Here is a 23,024-nt window from a genome sequence, read left to right on the forward strand (position 1 = left end):
ATCCTCCAGGAAACCAAAGAGCTCTCCTGAAATTTGCTACTTCTCATATCTCCATTGTTGAGCAGGAAGCTGACGAGTTAGCCCACCGCTGAGCAAGACAAGTTAGTGAGAATAGATGAAGTTGTATCAGCAGAGAACAAAGCATTTTGACAAGAAAAAATTAGTCATACCTGAGTGTAAGGATCATAAGATAACCGGAATTGAACACATTCTGCCGGTTGGGCTGACCTTGATTGAATGAATTACATCTTTTTCAACAACTTTTTACTACAGGTTAGTTACTGGGATAACTTCAACTATCAAACTTCTACGTATACATCAAGGAATCATTTTCAATATGTACATGCTATCAGAAAAAATGTACTAATGTATTTAGCCAGAACAACTACGAGGTCTATTTACATGGTATTGTTCTAAGCAGACTGAAAGCCAAAAATACAAAGGGACTCAAGTGACGTGGCTCCTCATGGATCAATTAAAGATCTATCAGCTAAGCCTCTTGTAAAATACTGGGATTAGTATTTGTGAAGTCGCTCCTTTGGCAGAATCGGGAACCTACTCTGGCTTGGTGTACTCAAGCAACATGTGCGGTGACCTGTAAACATTTACCAATGTCCAATATAAAACTTCTTCCACTTCTAACTCGCCCTCTGCCCGCGCAGCATAAATGCCTTCACAGATGTCGAGCAACCTATAAAAGACAGGCATACCATCCTTTAGTACAATTATACTGTTCTGGTTATATAAACAAAATGCCTTGAGGTAATTGTAGCATCAATCAAATCCAGAAATCTATGAGCTTCCAATCCCACAAAAATCATCCATTTTTCCCTCGTTTCAAATGGAACCAAAATAAGTCGACCAAAAGATAGGAAGGTTAGAGCATCTCTTGCAGATCCCTTATTCTATATTCCCAAATCATATCCCGTATCCAAGAAAAGCCATTTTTCAAGGGGAATTAAAGTTTTCTTCATCTAGCGGATCCCCTAAATCTTAATATCAAAAGAACTCAAACAAAAATTTCACACACAAATTCATTTGAAACATGCATTTAAACTACTTCATTCCATAATTACTGTCAGGCTACAGAGATAACCTTCCCCTGTTCCAGCATGCCAATACGCATCTGCACCGTCAATCTGCCATCCAGTGGCTCACAAACGCCCATAACGGTTCGTCACTGGAGTCGTCTCTGCGCCGTTGATGTGTCATCCCACGGATCCTGATCAGCGTCCCGTCACTGTTTACTTTCTGGCAAGAGCATGTGCACTCCTCTGCTTTTCACTCCGCCTTAGCGCGTAATGGCTATAAAGCCTCACTGATCTCCTCCATTTTGGGTCATGTAATATGCACTTGGGTATAAACCCTAGCCGCCGGTGGCGTGCTACCCTTCCCCCTTTTGAGTAATACATGTTAGGAAAGCAACTTATCTATATTGAAGGCCCAAGGGGCATATATATGTTACACATGACTTGAGGTGCAAGGAAAGTAAACATAGACTAATAAAGACTCCTAGACTAATACTAGTAGACTAATAAGGACTCCTAGACTAATACTAGTAGACTAATAAGGACTCCTAGACTAATACTAATACTTCCTAACACCCCCCCTCAAATGCAAAGCGTATGTAATAGCATTGCATTTGAAGAAGTGTAATACTAAAAAAAATGATAATCCAAATCCGTGTCTTGAGAGTGTCGTCGTAGCATGAACAATCTTCAAAACTTGTCGAGTCGCCGAAGGGGATAACGAAGAGATGGCACATCAGAGGTAGACACCGCATCACTTGAAGATACAAGATAAGTATCAAGAGAAGATGGGTTGTCAAAAGAAGATGGCACATCAAGAGAATAAAGCATTGCGCAGAAAATCATAGTCCACGACAACCGTCGGCGAAAGAAGCTCGGCGGATAAGGCACGATGGACGTAGATCGACAATGCAAAAAGAAGTCCAGAAAATCCTATAAAAAACAACAAGGGCAAATAAGCCACAAAAGTTGTATAGAAAGGATCAGGAACGAAAGAAAGGCTGACAGACTAAGGTATGGTGGACTCGCATGGCATGAGAAAACACAAAATATCAATGGATTTGGTGGACGCAGCGGAAAACAAGAAAGCTAAAAGCTAGGAAGCATACACGACAGAAAGATGCAAAATCCATCGTGTACGCAGAAGACATTGAACTTTTTTTTTAAGAACCGCAGTCAACGAGCAGCGTCTGCGTCTGAAACCGCGTCCGTGTCAACAGCAGGTTTGGAGGCGCCTCGATCTGGCGAGAGGGGAGCCGCCTTGACCTGGAGCGCTGGATCCCTTGTGAACCTGGCAGAGTTGACCTGGAGCGCTGGATCCCTTGTGAACCTGGCAGAGTTGACCTGGAGCGCTGGAGTAGGTCTGGCAGCGGGCGCCTCCAATCCTGTTGGATCCCTCATGGAGAGCAGGTCTGGCAGCGGGCGCCTCCAATCCTGTTGGATCCCTCGTGGAGAGCAGGTCTGGCAGCGGGCGCCTCCAATCCTGTTGGATCCCTCGTGGAGAGCAGGTCTGGCAGCGGGCGCCTCGATCTGGCGGGACCTGCAGCCGCCAGAGGAGCAGGGCCTGACGAGATTGGGGATCGGCAACTGCGGATCGGATCAGATCAGTGCAGAGCTGACGGCGCGGGAATCAGCGGCAGCGACCAGATCAGGAGATCGACAGGATCGGGAGCAGCTCTTCCAGCGGGACAAGCTTAACCAGGCGGGACTGGTGGGATCTGGAGAAGCAGCGACGAGGGAATAGATTGGATCGGGAGGGCGAGTTGCGGCGCCCCAAAAAAATAACCTAAGCTCTAATACCATGTTAGGAAAGCAACTTATCTATATTGAAGGCCCAAGGGGCATATATATATTACACATGACTTGAGGTGCAAGGAAAGTAAACATAGACTAATAAAGACTCCTAGACTAATACTAGTAGACTAATAAGGACTCCTAGACTAATACTAATACTTCCTAACAATACAAATCGTAGATCAATTCCTCTGATTTGTTCTGAATTCAGTAAGATCAGCTTCCCTGTTTAGCTTAGAACAGTTCGGGTCCTAACAATTGCTATCTAGAGCCAATCGGTTCTTGGTGGAGGCGTGAATTGGGTGCGTGGAGAGGCTCGAAAATCCCTCTGCGACCTCTAATTCTGGCGGCGGTGTCTTAGAGGCGGCCGGAGTGGCAGTGCTCGGAGGTAGTCTCTATTCAGTCGGGGTTGCTGGTAGAAACTTTCCCGGTGGTAAAAGTCCTGCGGCTGATTGGGGATGGTGCTTCTAGGATAAGGGTTTTGGAGTCGGTGTTGGCAGCGGTAGACCAGAGGAGGAGATCTCAAAATTCCCTCCCTTTCCCACCCTTTTTGCTCGGCTCTGTCCAGAACCAGCAAGGAGCATGTCGAAGCCGGCGGAGTCAGGCGACAAAGCGGCTTTGCAGCTGGAGTCACTGGAGCTCAATCTGAAGACCTTACATCAGTACCGTGAGGAGGACAAGGAGTTCCAGGAGTTTCAGTCACTGGTAAATCGTAATTTTGTCACGATGCAAAAGAATTTTGACAATATCCAGGAAAGTTTCAAGCATTTGCTGCCCGATCCGGAGTCGGAAGAAGTTTTGGATGAGCAGAAGCACAGGGGAGCGCACCTGAAACAACATCAAGTCCAGTCTCCGGTGGTGCCTCCTGGTAGACCAAAACAGCTACACGCTCACACACCACCTTCAGTTGCAATGCCAGAGAAGGATGCTCCTGTTGTAGTGGGCACAGCAGTGCTGAGAGATGTTCAAGGGAAAGAGCTGAACTTGGATGGTATCCCAAAGGCCCCATATCAGCATCCAAATTTTGTTGTGGCCAAAATTAATGTTCCTCAACAGGTACCACCAGCTACAGCACAGCAACAACAACAACAGCCACTTGTAGAGGATCTTGCCCAGGAGGAGTGGCCTGATGGAGGTGACAAAAGGGGCAGACAACATTCGCCTTATGAAAACAGAAGGAATGTGCTCATAGTAAAACCTGCAAAACTGAACATTTCTGAACTCAGTGGTACTGATCCTGAATCTTGGATTCAGAACTTGGAACAGTATTTTGCAGCAGCTAGAACACCATTAGAGCACAGAACTGAACTGGCGGTGTCTTACTTGCAAGGGCCTGCTGTACAATGGTGGAGAGAAACTGGATACTCCCTACGGCCTTGTTCGGTTGACAAGGATTTAGGAGGGGTTTGACAGGGATTGAGGTGGATATGATCCCCTACAAGTCAAAATTCATCCCAATCCCTTTCAATCCTCTTGAGAAGAGGTGTAAGCGAACAAGGCCTACAGAATGTTCCTTGGCACAGATTCTGCTCCTATATTTCTGGAAGGTTCTCCCTAGATTCTGTTTTGTGATATTGTGAACTCATTCCATGCAGTTACTCAGACTTCCACTGTGGCTGTGTATGTAGAACAGTTTGAACAGCCGGTTAACAACATGAGAAGAGAAAATCCTGCTATTCCCAATGACTATTATGTGACAAGTTTTCTTTCTGGACGACGGCAATGGTGAACGGCGGCAGTGCTGTCGGCAACAGCGACGGCGTTTCTTCAACTAGATTTTTGTTGTAAATTTTTCTGCAACATCACCTGTGTTGCAGAACTTCCTTCCACAACAAGACCTCTATTGCAAAAAGTGAAGACGCAAAAAAAAGTTCTGGAACAAGACCTCTGTTGCAAAAAAAAAAAAAAAAAAAAAACTGCAACAAGAACTCTGAAAAAAAAATCTTCAACACAGCCTTTGTTGCAAATGTTTTTGCAACAAGACTTGTGTTGCAAAAGGGAACTCGCAACCTGACTTCTGTTGCAAAAGTGAAGACAACGCTCACGAGATTACGCCGAATCTTTTTTTCGAGAAAACGCAAAAAGCTTTTGCGTTTCATTGTATTAAAAAGATAGGGTTTGGTATACTCCTCCTAGGAGGCAAATTACAGTGCAATTACAGGGGTATTAGTGCACATCCCAGGTCTGCGGCAATAGAACGCGGAGGCCCAAAGCTCCGGCTTTGGCCCAAAGAACAGCCTCATCCTTAATCTTGGCGATCACGGTAGTGATGGAAGGGCGCGCACCCTTGAAGACGCAGTCGTTTTGATGCTTCCAAATCATCCATGGGACGAGCAGGGCAGTGGACGCGAGGCCCTTATGCATGGGCTTGGGGGTGCTCTGCCTTGCATGGGGCCACCAATCATGGAGAGCGGCGTCGTTGTCAGGTGGCAAACATGGGAGGCGCAACCACGATAGGATTGCATACCACACCTGCCGGGCAAAGGGGCACGCGAAGGGTCATGAAGCGGACATTGATGTGGGTGCGACAGGTTGCGGCGCTCAAGGCGGTCGGCAGTCCAGCAGTGGTCAAGGTTGGCAAGCCAGTGGAAGAAGCGCACCCGTAGTGGCGCCCGACACTTCCATGTTAGCCTCCATGCTTGACAATGGGTGGAGCCATGGAAGGTGGCCAGGTAAGTGGATTTGGCCGTGTACACACCGTTCGTGGTCCACTTCCAACGCACGCTGTCCGGCTCATCACTGAGGGTGGTTTGGGTAGTCATGTGCCAAAGGCATAGGTATTCGCCTAACTCAGGGAGGCCAATGGTGTCGTGGATGTCAGACGCCCACCGGTGCCCATGTAGACCATCAGCAACCGTTCTAGATTTGCGGCGCCGTTTGGGAATGCAAGCGTATAGGAGAGGCGCAATCTCCAAAACAGCGCGGCCGTTGATCCAGTGGTCTTCCCAAAACAAGGCGTGATGCCCGTTGCCGATCGTCGTGGTAGTGGACGCGAAGAAGAATGCGCGCTCCTCGGGCGAGAACTGTAGGTCCAGGCCGCTCCAGGCCCTCTCGTCATCGACGCTGCTGAGCCACAGTCAGCGCGTGCGTAGAGCGAGTCCAGTGCGCCCGATCGTCGTGGTAGTGGACGCGAAGAAGAATGCGCGCTCCTCGGGCGAGAACTGTAGGTCCAGGCCGCTCCAAGCCCTCTCGTCATCGACACTGCTGAGCCCCAGTCAGCGCGTGCGTAGAGCGAGTCCAGTGCGCTCTAGGTCATGCACACCAAGACCACCAAAAGGGATCGAGCGACAGACGCGCCGCCAGTTGACGTGGCAGTTGCCACCATTGGCCTCAGCACGTCCAGCCCATAAGAAGCCTCGCTCAATCTTCTCCAGGAGCTTTAGGGTCTTTTTGGGCGGCGCAAGTACAAGGAGCTAGTGAATGGGGATTGCAGTCAGGACGGCCTTGACAAAAGCCAAGCGGCCAGCCTTGTTCATGAGCCATGCCTTCCAGGAGGGTAACTTCCCGGCAACCTTGTCGACGATAGGCTGAAGCTGGGCGGCAGTAGGACGATGTAGCGTGAGCAGGATACCCATGTAAGTGATAGAAAAGTCAACAATGGGGCACCCGAGGAGTTGGACGACATGGGCCGCCTCCTCAGAGGCACATCGGATCAGGGATGCAGCACTCTTGTGGAAGTTCACATGCAGGCCGGAGGCTCGCCCGAAGAGGCGCATGATTTCCTTCACTACCGTGATATCTCCAGGCGAGGGGTTGCAGAGCAGGATCACATCATCGGCGTATAGGGAAATCACCGGGATGGCACGGCGAGGGTGGAGCTGCTGCAGCAGTGCGGCGGAAGAGCCGGCCTAGCGTGTCAACAGCCAAGACGAAGAGCTGCGGAGATACAGGAACTCCTTGGCGCATTCCACATCGGTGCCAGATCGTCCACGGGTGCCGTTCAAGAGGACCCTGGTGCTTGTCGATGACAATAGGAGGGCAATCCAATCCAGGAAGCGGTTGCCAAAGCCGTGGCCCGTAAAACCTCAAAGAGGAATGGCCACGAGACGAAGTCGAAGGCGCGCGCCAAGTCAAGCTTGAGCAGCACGCGAGGAGCACCAAGTTGGTGCAGAAGCCGCGGAGATTGGCGTACCAGGACGAAGTTATCATGGAGGCTTCGGCCTGGGATGAAGGCGTTCTGGATGTTGCTAACAAGTTTGTTGAGCTTGGCTGCAAGGCGGAGTGACGACACCTTTGCGAGGATCTTGGCGACAAGGTGGATGACACTTATGGGCCTGTAGTCACCGAGGCAGCTCGCGTCAACGCGTTTGGGGAGTAACGTGATCAGCGCCTGGTTGAGGCAGCTGAATCCTCGTCCACGCAGCGCGTTTGGGGTTTATCAGGTCTTGCTGGCCCATCATCAAGATGGACCTCCTTTGCGTCTTCGAGCAAGTGTACGCCGAATCTGACGGCTCGAAACCCAGCGGGTCTTTTAAAAAGATCGGCCGGCTGACGCATAGCACTTCCCATAGAATATATTAGCTTTTCATGTAAGGATGTAAAACTTAACAAACGATAGTCACAAAATTCTTTCCATAATAAGAAATAAATTATTTGAGCTGTGAATATTAAAATTTGAAGACATCAGTAGATCACATCAGTAATGTGCAAGCAAATAAACACCCAATGTTCATATTAGTTGGTGCAACTCTCAGACTCCTTCTATGGTTGGTTACAGAATACGAAAGATCATAAAATAATTAGCATACCTGTCGCAAGATGGGAGATTCTCATAAGGTATCCTCATTCTCAAGTCTGAGCATTGCAGTCTAATAAACCTTGCAACAGCTAATACAAAAGTAATGTACAAACTCCATATGCTGAATTTGCTGAGTGTTTCACCAATAATGCCCTCTGATCAGTAAAAGTACATATATATTGTTAGCAGGAAAGCAATAACAGATAAAAACAACTTTACAACTTTACTTATTAATAACCCTGATCTTGAAAATATATTCATAAACACTCATGCTTTTCAGTTTGAACAAGTGTAGCAAGAGCAAATAAGTAATTTTAGAAACATGGATAGATACATACGAGGTGTCTCCTCAGACACGACGATTGCCATAGGACCATTCTGCCCTTGACAACCTGCCAGATCTGATGGGTTCGTATCGTAGAATGACCACCAAGGAGGGGTGCCATTATTCAAGAGCAGTTCACCACTTACTGAATCTATCTACACTAATGAACGGATAAATTATTTAGCTTCAATTCAGGAAAAGTAACAAGAAAACAAAAGGCTGCATTCATGTTCCGTACCGATGACTCTAGTCGTCGCACTTCACCTGATCCAGTAACCCGGAAGTACCTAGGGTAAGCATCAGTTATCCTCAAGCTGTGCGCAGATCCATTGAGCACCCGCTTAACATTGTCTACACTAGGGCACTGCTCGACAGGTGATTCATATTTCACTAACTCCTTACCTTTTGGTCTAGCTCTGAGAAAATCCCAATTTAAAATAAGTTCCATCTTTCCAAAAATCATTTCTGTCTCTTCAAGGGATCGAACGAATCTACTTTGGACTGGAGGAGGTACCAACCACATTGTGGATGCATCAGGTTGGCAACAGATTAGCTGAATGTCCTCAACATTGTAAGCCCCTAAGTAATCTAGAGGATCAACATCATTATAGGCCTTCAAATACTTCCAAGGTATCTTTTCACAAGCAGTGGTTTGGAAAAATGTTAGCCTTCCACCAAGAGCCTTTATGTCAATCTTAACACTTACATCAATAATTGGATTGGCAATATTTGTGGGATTACCACTGCTGTAAATCTGAAATATAAATTTGTATATGGAAATTAGCTTTAGACCATCAATGAGCTTATAAGAGTTGGTGCAGACACGTGAAAAATATTTAACTGGCTGAGGTTAGTTAACCCATTTCCACAAAGAGAAGAGGAGAGCATCAATAGGGGAAAGCATAATCAAGATATCCACAATGTTTATTCGTTTACATTTACATATGGGAAAGCTGTTGTGAACCTTAGTTCATACTCCCTCCTTTCCGGTTTATAGGGCTTATCTCAATTTTTTCGTTTTTCCGATTTTAAGGGCTCATCTCCATCTCATTTTAAGATTCCTAGGCGCATTTAATCTTTGCATGCAAAAATTAAGAAGAAACACACCAATGCATGCAATGTTCCTACCCATCTACTCCCTCCATTTCTAAATATAAGTCTTTCTGAAGATTCCACTAGGAACTACATACAGATCGGGCCCGACTTCAACGACTACGTGTACCTGCCCGCGGAGGGTACACGCGGAGGAATCCTCCTAGCGTGGAAGAGCAGGGTCATGACCATATCCGACCCAATGTTCAGCACCAACATCCTCACCGCTAGGGTCGCCACGTCTGAGGGCACTCCGTGGTGGATCTCCGTAGTCTATGCCCCCCAGGAAGATGACGACAAGGTCGCGTTCCTCCAAGAAATACGGGACGTGCGTCGTGACTGCACGGGCCCGTGGATGATCTGTGGAGATTTCAATCTGGTCCTGCGCGACGAGGACAAAAACAACGGGAACTTAAACCAGAGGATGATGGGCCACTTCCAGCGCTGCGTTAACGACCTCGCGCTGAAAGAGGTGTATCTCAACGGCCGCCGCTACATGTGGTCTAACGCGCAATCCCCGCCCACGCTGGTTCACCTCGACCGTGTACTCTGCACGTCGGACTGGGAAGACGTCGGCGGCGTGTGCCATCTGCATTGCCTCGCATCTGTGGTTTCCGACCACAACCCCCTCCTGTTGGACTGCTCCCCCACGCCTCCCGCCCACCATCGATTCCGCTTCGAGGAGTTTTGGCTGCGCCTTGACGGATTCCAGGAGACGGTTGCGGTTGCGCAAGCCTGGGCGTCAGTGGATGATGCCAACCCTTTTCGTCGCCTTCTGCTACGCCTGCAGGCCACCGCCAGGAAGCTCACCAGTTGGTGTGCGAAATCAGTTGGCAGCGTCAAGCACAAGCTCGCGCTTTGCAGGGAGCTCATCCTCAGTTTCGACAAAGCCCAAGAGGATCGAACGTTGTCGCCGCATGAAGCGTGGCTGCACAAAAGCCTGAAGCTCGCCTCGCTGGAGCGAACCATCGCCCGGCAACGGGCACGCATCGCCTCGCTGAAAGATGGTGACGCCAATACCGCGTTATTCCACCGGCAATGCTCCTATCGCAGGCAAAAGAACACGATCTTCAGCCTTGCCACAGCAGATCAGATCCTCACCGAGCAGAGCGAGATGGTCGAGGCTGCATTCGTGCACTTTGACGACCTCATCGGCACAACCCCCGCCCGCGAGTGCACGCTCAACCTGGAGCACCTGGTCGACCCCGCCGATGATCTCCAGGACCTCGACGCTCTATTCACGGAGGAGGGGATCTGGGGCACGATCAAGCGCATGCCCGTGCGCAAAGCGCCTGGGCCGGATGGCTTCACCGCCTGGGCCAGGCCCTGCTCTCACTCCTACCAAAGCGCTCGGACGCCCAGGCTATCGGCGACTACTGACCCATTAGCCTCATCCACCTAGTCGACAAGTTGTTCGCCAAGACGCTCTCCCTGCGCTTGGCGCCGAAGCTCGACAAGCTGGTCAGCAAGAACCAGAACGCCTTCATCGCCGGTCGTTCCCTCCACGACAATTTTGTTCTCGTCCGGCAATCGATGCGTCTCTTGCACTAGCTGCGCGCGCCCCGGGTCTTGCTCAAACTCGACCTCGCGCGCGCCTCCGACACCGTCTCGTGGTCCTTCCTGTTCGAGGCCCTCCGTTGGTATGGCTTTGGGAGCAGATTCCTCGACTGGCTGACCATCTTGCTGTCGTCCGCATGCACGCGTGTGATGATGAACGGTGAGCCGGGCCCCCCTATTTGGCATCGCCGGGGGCTGCGGCAGGGCGACCCTCTGTCGCCCAACTATTCGTCCTCGCCGTGGACATGCTGGGACGTCTCATTAGACGGGCCATGTCGCTTGGCATCTTGGAGCAGCTGCACCCTCGCCGCCCTATTCCGGAAATCTCACTCTACGTTGACGACGTGGTACTTTTTTGCCACCCCTCCCTCAGCGACATCGCCGCGATCAAGGTGATCCTGGAGCTATTCGGTCGAGCCTCGGGGCTCCGCGTCAACTACAACAAGAGCTCCGCCACCATGCTCAACTGCGCACCGGGAGACACGGAACTGATCACGGAGCTCCTTGGGTGCAAGATCGCGGACCTGCCGCTCACGTACCTCGGGATTCCTCTCACCATCCGACGACCCACAAGCGCCCAGCTGCAGCCCCTGGTTGATACGGTTGGCGGCGTGCTCCCTAGCTCGAAGTCTAGGCTCATGAACAAATCGGGCCGCCTCGCCGTTGTCAAGTCTGTGCTCTGCGCCATCCCTATCCACCAAATCCTCGTCTTCGCCCCCACCGAAGAAAACAATCAAGCTCATTGAGAAAATTGAGAGAGGATTCCTATGGAAGGGTCGCGCCGCCGCAAACAGCGGCACCAGCCACGTCAATTGGCGTCGCATTTGCCGGCCTCTCCCCCTCGGCGGCCTCGGCGGCCAGGACATGGAGCGCACCGGGCTCGCCCTCCGGCTGTGATGGCTTTGGTTTAGCTGAACAGACGAGGGCCGAGCTTGGCATGGCCTCGATCTCCAGTTCTCCAAGGAAGAGCGTGCCCTATTCTTCGCCTCCACCTCATTCGCCGTGGGAGAAGGCAGAACGGGCAAATTTTGGGAGGACCGCTGGATCAATTGCCGCTCCATCGACGAGATTGCGCCCAAGCTCTATGCTTGCATCCCAAGCGCCGGCGCAAGCACGCACCATCGCGGAGGGCCTTCTGAACCACGCTTGGGCGCGAGATATACACGGCTACCTGGGCATCCACAAAATAGGTCAATACCTGTTGATGTGGTGTGAAACTGAAGGCATTGCCCTCACCGAGCAACCAGACCAGCTAATCTGGAGGTGGACCTCGAGCGGCTCCTACTCTGCGCGCAGCGCTTACCTCGCCACCTTCCACGGCTCCGCTAGCTGCAATGCATGGAAGCTGACCTCGAAGAGCTGGGCCCCGCCACGTGTCAAATTCTTCCTGTGGCTCGCCAATCTGGACAGATGCTGGACCGCGGACCGATTGCGCCGTCGCGGCCTTCAGCACCATCCACGCTGCGTCTTGTGCGACCAAGAGCCTAAAACGATGCGCCACCTGCTAGTCACCTGCCTCTTCTCGCGGCAGGTATGGCATGAGACGCTCTCCTGGCTACGTCTGACCTGCCGACCGCCAGACCAAGAGGCCACCCTGAACGATTGGTGGATGCATGCCAAGCTGGAGACGCCAAAACCCATGCGCAAGGGCCTCGCCATGGCAACTCACCTGACGGCATGGATGCTCTGGAAGCACCGCAACTCCTGTGTGTTCGACGGCGAGCAACCCTCTACCACCCAGCTTTCGACAAGAATCAGAGAGGAAGCATCCCTTTGGGTTCGGGCTGGGGCCACTGGCCTTGGGGTGATCATGCCGCTGACCTAGGAGGTTCACTAGTTTTTTGCTTTTTTGAACCCTTGTAAACCTCCTCCTCGGAGGTGTGTATTGTTAAACTCTCTCCCTATTCAATGAAAAGAAACGCAAAGTCTTTGCGTTTTCTCGAAAAAAGAAAACTACATACAGATGTATATATACATACTTATTTTGCTCCCTATGTAGTCCGTACTTAAATCTCTAAAAAGACTTATATTTAGGAATGAAGGGAGTAGTGGCTAAGCATGCATGCACTGCAAATAATCCAAATTATTGCATCAGTTTAATCTGGGTAGTGTTGTAAAGTGCGAGATACATTCCTCCACTCATCATATGCCTTAGTTGATGAGATTTCAGATTTGAGCCCTCTAAACCGAAAAGGAGGGAGTAGTGGGGTAACTACATCAGAGAATGGACCGACGAAATGATGAGACCATATGGTTAATGAAAATCACGACAGTGCCTTATTTAGAACTGGCTCTTGGCAGATCCAATATGGATAAATCAAACTAAACAACTAAAGATAAGATGCAATCCGACATAAACCACCTATCTTCAACTAAGTAACTTATACTCAACGCATGGAATAAGACCCGTATACTACAGTAACACACTGGAGTAGTAACAGTATCAGGCACGCTGCTAATGTCAAGCCAATATCACATGCAAGCAGGTGTCAGTTGCTCCACCATGAACTATATGGCTACGGAAAAGTAAATATGAGTATATAATGAAGGGGAGGATCCACAAGTATGGTGGTAACTTGTAACTGGAAAAGAATCAGCTGAGGCTACATATAATAGGTAAGCATGCTAACTAGAAGGACTGGGTAGGCACCCCGAATAAAAGGTTACCAGCATTCTCATGGTCCAAATACATGCATCTTTGTACCAGATATGCAATGTGCAACATCAGATGCTGAGAAAGGGTAGAACGGTAGATATGCTCAGTGGTGCACCCACACATGCTTTCGTGTTGAGGCACCCTCAAGTTCTGAATTGTAAAAAAATATTCATGTTCATGGAATAACATGTGAACCTGCAAATTTTCATCTGAAAAATCTGAACATTTCTGGCCTGCACGAAGAAAAAAGAGCTAGAGCAGTGATTTTTTTTCGAGTATCAGTAGCCAGCAAGCAACCATTCCCCAGAAGGCACCAGTGCTCGTCCCTCATGGTTCAGGAGCTGCTTGCGGACCAACGCTGGATCAATGACATTGGAGGAGGGGGCTCAGCCCACTTGCCCTCTAGCAGTACATCCAGCTCTGGGTGATGGTCCGCAGGGTGCAGCTCACGACGGAGCCGGATGTGTTGGTTTGGCGTTGGACCCAGTACGCCACCAAATCTTGTTGTCCCAAGATCTTGGTGGTTGAGCTGGCGCTCCTGGACTGCCCTGAGGGTCAAGTTTTCCATTTGGCTTGCTTGCCAAAACCGATGCTAGACTGCCAAGACGCCCACAAGACGGGGCCTGCAACACCACCTTCAGTGTCTGTTTTGCCAATCAGAAGAGATTGGCTTGCTTGCCAAAACCGATGCTAGACTGCCAAGACGCCCACAAGACAGGGCCTGCAACACCACCTTCAGTGTCTGTTTTGCCAATCAGAAGAGACCATGAGCCACCTCCTCATCAATTGCCCTTTCTTGCGGAACCTGTGGTGTTAAGTTCTATCTTGGTCCGATCCACTACTACGACTTTGTTGATTGGTGGCAGCAGACCACCCGGTTCACCCTGGCCGCGAAGCGCAGGGTGCCTCCTTGGTAATCATGCCCAAGGCCTGGTGGATCTGTGAACTAGTGGAGTGAGGCTATAGCCGCCACGACCTGCTTTTTTTTCTGCAGTGAGTAACTTCTTCCAATTTTCGCTTGGAGTAGCAATTCTTGGTTGAGGCCGTCCATCCTTTGATCGATATAGATGCCAACACCCCTGTTCTTCATGGTTTCTCGTTCCTGTTAAACAGCGACTCTGTGCAGGAACAAGAATGGAAAAGAAGCACCTTATTTTTCCATCTTGCTTTGACGCAAATTGCTCCCAGAAATCGATGTGCATGGTGCCCGAAGTTGAAAATTGCCAGATTTGCTGCCTCCATTTTGCATCGAAACGCGGCCGTATTCGACGCCGTATTCTGCTCGACACAATCAAGTCCAAGGCTCAGTCGTTGGAGAGGACAAGGTTTGGTGGGTCTTGCCACGATCATCCAAGGGTAACTACTGCCTAGTTGCCTCACGTCGCGTCATACTTGGGGTGTTGGTCATCTGGGCTTGAACTGAACTCTTTCTCTATCTATCAATGCATCGACACGCAAGCTTTTATGTTTTCTCAAAAAAAAATCGCGAAAACGCAAAGCTTCATTTCTATGTATTGAGGTCCTAAAAGTATTCTGCGTGTGTCAGCTGGGTCCTAAAAGTGGATAAATAATTCATTGCAGGTCCCATCCAACTCTTTCCTGCCTGTGTGACGTGTTGACAGGTGCTATATAGGCAATACTTTGTGATGCAACCTCTAGACATTCTCTATTCTAATTTTGTGGCCCATCCTCTGCCATCACGGCCTCAGCTGCGACCGATTCCACGGATTTGTACCCAGTGAAGCACCGGGTGCACCGCTGCCACCATTTTGTCGTCACCTCAGCTGGCAGATACGGAGTTTTAGGTTGTTGCCCTGCTCTAGGGCGCCAACCTCGCTGACAGACGAGACTCTTGACCAATTCCACGGATTTGTACCCAGCGAAGCACCGGGTGCACCGCTGCCATCATTCTGTCGTCACCTCAGCTGGAGGATACAGAGTTTTAACTTGTTGCCCTGCTCCACGGCGCCAAACTCGCTGGCGGACGAGACACTTGATAGAGGACATGGTCACGAACGACGATGGTAAGGAGTCAACAGTGCTATCACCGTTGTGCTTCTGTACCACCATCGTCGCTTGAACAGCAGTTGTTCCAACAAAGCCAGCAATTGGGATGCTTCAGTTGCGGTGGATGGTGCACCATTTAGGCGAAGACGAGGCAGAGTGGGTGAATCTCGAGGTGGAAATTGTTAGCCTTCATGCACTAGCCAACGCAACCAAAAGTCCGAACTGATGGAAAGGGCTGGTGCAATCCACATATACTGCAACACCCCCTCTCACGTGTGACGGGGAAGACAAGTCAACTCGTGCAATCGGAAGAAAGCGACGGCGCGCGAAACTCACGTATGACTCAAGAGGCCTCTACGTGGACACAACTGGGGGCTACCAACATTTTTTAATAAATTGCGAAAGCCAGGACTTGAACTCAAGACCTTAGCTCTGATACCATGTTAAGCTTCATGCACTAGCCAACGCAACCAAAAGTCCGAACTGATGGAAATGGCTAGTGCAATCCACATATACTGTAACAGAAATGAAGGTTCACCAGCAGTTGCTTAATGAACAACGGAAGGAGGTGGCCGGTGTTGGAGAACGCGCAGATATTCCGGCGACGGAAAGCTCGGAACGAAGAATTGATTAGGGTTCCTCTTCTTCGTGTCGTCGCGCTGCGCCTAACGTAAGCATGGTGCGAGGGCAACAGTTTGGGTAGGAAGTTGCCAATCTCCTCTCCGCCAACACATGCACGATTCCTCCTCTCAGCTATCGAGGTCGTGTTGATGACCATGGCACGGATCCGGGTTTTTTTAAGTGAGGTGATGTGTGTCTGGGGTTGCAGAGCGTGATGGCGGGATTGCCGAAGGATGGTTGTGCAGTGGTGGCCGTGGTGTAGCCGGTAGCGCTTGGTGTTTTCGCCATTCCGCATGTGCGTCACCGAGGACACGATCGACAAGGCGGCATCGTGCTCTTCCAAGGATGGAGGGTAGCGGTGGTTACTTCCAAACGGTGGTGGGCATCCTCGCTGCCATCCGAAAGATGAAGGGTTACGGATCCTCATCAAACAATGAGGCTAATGTGCACTTGAGATGGGTTCCACTTTGTCCTACCGGGGGAACAGTGCCAATCGAGGCAAGGCATGCCGCATGCAATAGCTCTACAAAATTAGAAGAGGGAGAAAGAAGGATCACAAAAATAGAAGACTCCACCTTTTAGGGTTTGGTGCAAAATATTGTCCACATGGCGGTGGTCAGTCCGCCACATTTGCAGGTCAAAGCTAATCAGGGCTGTCTAGGACCTCACTGAACCACTTATCCACTTTTAGAACCCAAATGTGCATTTTCATACTTATAGGACCTAGCTGACAAACGAGAATTATTTTTTGGATCTTCGATGCATTTTACTCAAAAAAAGTATTTGGAAGCTTCAAGCAAAGCTAGGTACAACACATTCACAAGAAATAGCTAAATGAATAATATTGCAGTTTGTACTGTTTACTCTCTCTTCTTTCCTGCACAACCACAAATGGAGATATTTTGGACGAAATTGTGCAGACTCACATGTTCTAGCAGACACTATATCCATGAATATATTTCATAATTTTCAAAGTAGTCTCTATTAGAGTACTATATATATAGCCATGTAGCCTATTGTATTTCCAACATTTTATAAGGGGTTTTCTGCATATTTCCTGCACCTGTACATGTATATATACTGGCCTATGGCCTCATGGGAATACAAGTTGCATATTTCCTAACATGGTATTACAGCCCTAGGGTTTTTTTCGCACGCGCAACTCGTGCTTTTCCGATCCAATTTGTTGCATCGGCCACCGTTGTTGTTCTCCGGACGATTGCTTGCATCGTGCTTCTCTCTCAGGCCAACCGTCGGCATCCTCCTCTTCCAGATCAGCCCGCGCCTCATCCGCGTCGTCTCGACGGACTTGGTCACCACCTCCACATCTCATCAGGCAGATCCAATCGCCGCCCGCCCGTCCGCTCTGTGCCGATCTGGTGCACGGCTATCACCGGTCCGTTGCGGCTGCCCGATCTAGTGTGAGCCCCCCCCCCCCAAAACTAGCCGCGTTGACTGGGTGTTGGCATCCAGTCCCGATCCGGCATTCCATCTGGTGACGAACCGTTGGCTGCCACATCTCCACCTACAGGCCATCGTATGCGATTCGCTCACGTAGCTACTTGCGTACGTGACCAGGACATGTCCCTGTTTTCCTGGCGGTGGACATGCGTCCCATGAGTTGGCACATCCTGGGGATGTGTTTGGGTACTCACGTGTGCTACTAGATTGTTTTTTTGGCTGTTTTAGCATTGTGAGAAAAAGAAAAAAGAGAACGAAAAAAAAAGAGAAAAAAAAGTATGGTGCTTTTGTCGGGTAAGCAGCATCTCCCGTGCTGCCCACTGACTCCTGACGGCGTTCCTTACACTGATCCCGTCTCGCGCACGCGCCTTTCTTCAGTGCTTGGTGCTTGTCCATCTGGGACGTTGTCTCCTGTGATGCTTGTCGCTCCTCATATCATGGTGGTCGCATTTCAGCGGCTCCTCTCACGACCACCGCACATGATGATTGTCCCTCTATGCCAACCCCTTTTGCGACGTTCCCCGGTGATTGTCGCTCCACATCGACTCCTTTTGCGACTTTCACTAGTTGTGGTGGTGCATATGACTCCACAGACCACGCCTCAGCACACGCGCCTTCCCTTGGCGCTTGGGGCTTGTCTGCATGTGCCCTCTGACTTTAGGAATGTCACTGGTCATGCTACACCGTCACATCTAGCGGCTTCCATAGGTGGTGGTGGCCGCTCCTCTCCCGATGCTACTGCGTCGACTACTTCAGTTGTGTGTTTCACTAAGGAGGAGATTGCGGGACTTCACACCCTATTGATTGCCTCCGGCTCTCTATTGTCGAGTGCATCTACATCAACCTCATCCGTTGAGCCCCTGATTAAGCAGGAGATTGTGCGACTTCGATGCCTGCTAGCTCCATCTTCCGGCTCTACATCGAGAGGTTCTGCTGGTTCTACTACGGACTCTTCTAGCATTGTGAGACCTTCTACACGAGCAGGTACATCTCCATGGATTCTTGATACTAGAGCATCTTTCATATGACTCGGATTCATCCACTCTGTCCTCTACTCGACCTCCTGATTCTCCAGTTCATGTTCTTACCGCTGATGGTACCTCTCTCCCTGTTACTAGTCGAAGCATTCTTAGCACTTCATCTTTTCACGTTCCCGACTTACCATGCAACTCATTTATGGTGGTCAGATTGTTGACTCTAGTTGTCGTGTCATTCTTGACTCTGACTCTTGTTCCGTTCTGGACCGTCATATTAGTGCTCTCATTGGTGCTGGCCCTTGATGTTGTGACTCTTAGGGCCTCTGGGAGCATGACTGGCTTCATCTTCCGTTTGTTGCCACTGCCGCTAGTCTCACCCTCTGTTGCCTTGTCTACCAGCTCTTTTCAGGAGTGGCATCATCGCCTTGGCCACTTGTGTGCTCTCGTCTCTCATCCTTAGTTCGACATGGTCTTCTTGGATCCGTCTTAGGTGGTGTGTCTTTAGACTGACAGGGCTATCGGCTTGGTAAACAGGTCCGATTACCTTATCCTCATAGCGACATGTGTCTCCGTGTCCTTTCGACCTTGTTCACTCTGATGTTTGGGATTCGGCTCCCTTTACTTCGAAAGGGGATCGTCGCTACTATATTATCTTTATAGACGGTTTCTCTTGCCATACCTGGATATATTTTATGTATTCTCGTAGTGAGGTCTCATCTATTTATAAGTGTTTTGCTGCCATGGTTCACACAAAGTTCTCAACGCCTATTCGCGTGTTCAGTGCTGACTCTGCTCGAGAGTATATCTTCAAGATGTTGCGTGGAGTTCTTGCTGAGCAAGGTACTCTTGCTTAGTTTTCTTGTCCTGGTGTTCATGCTCAGAATGGCGTCGCTAAGTGCAAGCATCATCACCTTCTTGAGACGGCTCGTGCGATGATGAGCGCCGCCTCTCTTCCGCCTAACTTTTGGGCAGAGGTTGTCTCCACTTCCACCTGTGTCATCAACCCTCAGTCGTCCATTGCTCTGCAGGGTGGCGTTCCTTTCTAGCGTCTCTTTGATAGTTCTCCTAATTACTCGGCGCTTCGTTTGCTTAGTTGTGCTTGCTATGTTCTTCTTGCCCCTCGTGAACGCACCAAACTGTTCGCTTAGTCTGTTGAGTGTCTTCTTAGCTTATAGTGATGGGATAAGGGCTATCGTTGTTGGGATCTTGTCGATCGCCGGATGTGTATTTCTCAGGATGTGACTTTTCATGAGTCTCGTCCCTTCTACCCGCGTCCATCTTCCTCGACATTTTCAGTGGAGGATATATCTTTCCTCACTTTTCCTGACAAACCTATCACTCCCGTTGAGCTCTTGCCCGTCCATCCTACTGCATCTGTTCTACGACTGTTGCACATTCGACGCCACCATCTCTCATGGTTTCCTCACCTTGCTTGTCACAAGATTTTGCAGCTTCATCCAGTGTCCTCTCTGTCCCCTTCACCTATTCCAGAGAGTCCTCGTATTCTTCCATCATTTCCTCAGTATTATACTCGTCGTCCACGTGTTGTGGATGCGTCTACTGATGTGCCATCTTCCTCGTCTCAACCTAGTTATGGCTTGCGTCTTCGTCCGCTTCCGCCTATTGATCACCTTGGTTTTCCACACGCTAGTGCTGCTGTTCTTGAGCCGACTTTTTATCATCAAGTTATTCATTCCGAATGGCAGTTTGCGATTGCAGAGGAGCTTGCTGCTCTTGAGCGTACTGGCACGTGGGATATTGTTTCTCTTCCTCCTGGTGTTCGTCCCATCACTTGTAAGTGGGTCTACAAGGTTAAGACTCGCTTTGATGGTTCTCTGGAGCGATATAAAGCTCGTCTTGTGGCTCGTGGCTTTCAGCAGGAGCATGGTCATGATTACGATGAGACTTTTGTTCCTGTGGCCCATATGGCCACTGGTCGCACACTTCTTGATGTGGCCTCTGTTCGCCACTGGTCTGTATCTCAGCTTAATGTTAAGAATGCCTTTCTTAATGGTGAGCTATGTGAGGAGGTGTACATGCAACCACCACCTCGGTATTACGTTCCGGATGGCATGGTTTGTCGTCTTCGTCGCTCTCTTTATGACCTTAAGCAAGCCCCACGTGCCTCGTTTGAGCGTTTTGCCTGTGTGGTGATTGTCGGTGGTTTTTCAACGAGTGCTCATGATACAGTGTTATTTGTTCACCTTTCTGCTCGTGGTCGGACTATTCTTCTTCTATATGTTGATGACGTGATCATCACTGGTGATGACCAGTTTCTTATGTCATATTGGCCCTCTTTGCTACTTTCTTGGGATCGAGGTATCTTCTACCTTGTTGCTCGTGCTGCTCTCTACTGATGACCGCACAGTTGAGACTCCCATGGAGCTCAATGTTCACCTCCGTGATACTGATGGTGACCCCCTTGTCTAATCCGACGCGTTATCGTCATCTTGTTGGGAGTCTTATCTATCTAGTTGTCACTCATCCGGATATTTCTTATCCAGTCCATATTCTGAGTCAGTTTGTCTCTGCTCCCACTTTGGTTCACTATGGTCACCTCCTTCGTGTTCTCCAATATCTTCGTGGCACGATATCTCATCGTCTGTTCTTTCCTCGCTCTGATTCATTACAACTTCAGGCCTATTCGAATGCTACATGGGCTAGTGATCCCTCGGATCGCCGTTCACTTCCTGCTTACTGTGTTTTTCTTGATGGTTCTCTCATTGCCTGGAGACGAAGAAACAAAATGCAGTTTCCCGTTCAAGTGCAGAGGCTGAGTTGCGAGCTATGGCTCTTTTGACGGTAGAGGTGACGGTGGCTACTTGAGGACTTTGGTGTTTCTGTCTCTACATGAACAGTTCAGGTGCTATTAGCATTGTGCGCGACCCTGTGAAGCATGAGCTCACGAAGCATATTGGAGTTGATGCTTTCTATGTGCGCGTTGGTGTGCAGGATCAGGTTGTTGCTCTTCAGTATGTGCCTTCTGAGTTACAGTTGGCGGATTTCTTTACGAAGGCCCAGACTAGAGCACAACATGACTTCTATCTCTTCAAACTCAGTGTTGTTTATCCACCATGAGTTTGCGGGGAGTGTTAGAGTACTTCTATATATATAGCCCATTGTATAAGGGGTTTTCTGCATACTTCCTGCACTGTACATGTATATATATTGGCCTATGGCCTCATGGGAATACAAGTTGCATATTTCCCAACAGTCTCGCACCCCTGAGCACGCAATCGACATTCGAAAATGCAGTGACTCTTTCGTGCGAGTGAAATCCAAAGTTGCACAACATTTCTAAATATGCAAAGAGGTTGGAATAACATTAGTGCGAGTGAAATCCAAAGTTGCACACATTTTTAAATATGCAAAGAGGTTGGAATAACATTAGTGCGACTATTCTAGAAAGGTGTTGCACTCACGTACCAACATTGGAGCCCAAATAACACAGATAAGTACGAAGAATAAGCATACCCCACCACAGAATTTTGTCATTTTTGTTTGCTTTTCCCCGTGTTGATGATTTGCCCTATTTAAAATTGTGTCGCATTTCACAAGGAACAAGCTCGCGTATATGTCTTCCAACTGCGCAAAGGAACAAAAATATCAGATGCCAAAATTTGCTGTATTACAGCAATTAATACATTAGTGTAAAAGCTAAATACAAGAAATATGGTGAAAAGGTACATTATGCTGCACAACTACTACCATCAAACGTTGTACCTAACAGATTCCTATAAAAGCTATTTTTACTTTATTGTACAGCGCATGAACAACAATGAATGTAGGAGAAACTGCAAATATTCATGTTTATTTGAGTAAGACAAAGCCCGACTCCAACTGAAGCCATAAATAAGCGGAATCAGGTGCGCAAGGAGCTTTTGAACTAATAATATATTCTGAGATTACAAATAGGCTAACTAATTGCCAAGCAGGGCTTCAAGTACAAGTTTAGACTTCAGAAGTCTACAACAACCAAAACAGAAACAATTGTGATGAAGTAGACTAAACCATTCAATACAGATCACCAATATCACACATGTCCAGCTACTCTCGGCAGTGTTCGAAAATCTATATCTAAAAATGAAATGCTAAAGTGACAGCACGGCAAAAGTAGAATCATTATATGGGTTAACCAGAGTAAAAAAAACATACTGGTGTTTAATTTAATTGTTGTACCAACTGATCAGCGGTCCAAAAAACCAAAAATTAGTATCAATCATCATAGACTATAGTACCCAGCCTTCAGCACCTATATGTTAATAAATTTACGGCAGAATTATCCACATGCTTGCAAAAACAGATCTACTGATATTGTACCTTAAGCCAATCATACATTGTTAATGATGTAGTGGTGCAAGACCAATCAAGAACACATCGAAGCTCATACAAGAATGGCAAAGCTCGGTATAGCCGGAAACCCAAGTAGTTTACTTGTGTTACTTTGCTAGTCAGAAATTGTCTATACAAGTTACTTTTGTTAGGGATACCATATCTGATCTGCAAAGCCTGCAGTGCAAGGGAAATTGATTTTGTAAGGTAGATGGCACGTAAAACAAATCCTCCAACATCCCTGTGGGCTAGCTCCATTCCCCAAGCATACTCAGTGACCGAGTATGTGAAGAGCATAAGATTGAAAATATAGAAAACAACTTTTCCCGTGGCGAATGACCACAAATATATAATGCGGTCCACTACAATCAAGAAAAAGAGAATCTGCAAAATTAAAATAGCATATATTAGAAACCTAAGCAAAGAGAGGTAGAAC

The 23,024-nt window shown here is 48.8% G+C and overlaps 1 protein-coding gene across 16 annotated transcripts in view; it reads right to left on the reverse strand.

The window, feature by feature from the left end:
• Nucleotides 1-278: 278 nt before the first annotated feature.
• LOC123443666 (piezo-type mechanosensitive ion channel homolog) overlaps nt 279-23,024 on the reverse strand; it is a 49,919-nt gene continuing 27,173 nt past the window's right edge. For 4 of the 16 annotated variants that reach the window (XM_045120149.1, XM_045120157.1, XM_045120159.1 and 1 more), the window contains 6 exons: nt 22,577-22,972; nt 21,683-21,841; nt 8,124-8,639; nt 7,899-8,040; nt 7,571-7,715; nt 279-691 (listed from right to left, as the gene is read on the reverse strand). In XM_045120149.1, the coding sequence (XP_044976084.1) occupies nt 556-691; nt 7,571-7,715; nt 7,899-8,040; nt 8,124-8,639; nt 21,683-21,841; nt 22,577-22,972 (1,494 nt within the window). In that variant the 3' untranslated portion in view covers nt 279-555. Of the gene's footprint in view, nt 692-1,096; nt 1,397-3,650; nt 4,029-7,570; nt 7,716-7,898; nt 8,046-8,123; nt 8,640-21,682; nt 21,842-22,411; nt 22,509-22,576; nt 22,973-23,024 lie in introns of those variants that run through there. The other 12 variants (XR_006630764.1, XR_006630765.1, XM_045120150.1 and 9 more) reach the window with 12 other exon arrangements.

This window comes from Hordeum vulgare, chromosome 3H (assembly GCF_904849725.1).
Source record: "Hordeum vulgare subsp. vulgare chromosome 3H, MorexV3_pseudomolecules_assembly, whole genome shotgun sequence".
Lineage (NCBI taxonomy): Eukaryota > Viridiplantae > Streptophyta > Magnoliopsida > Poales > Poaceae > Hordeum > Hordeum vulgare.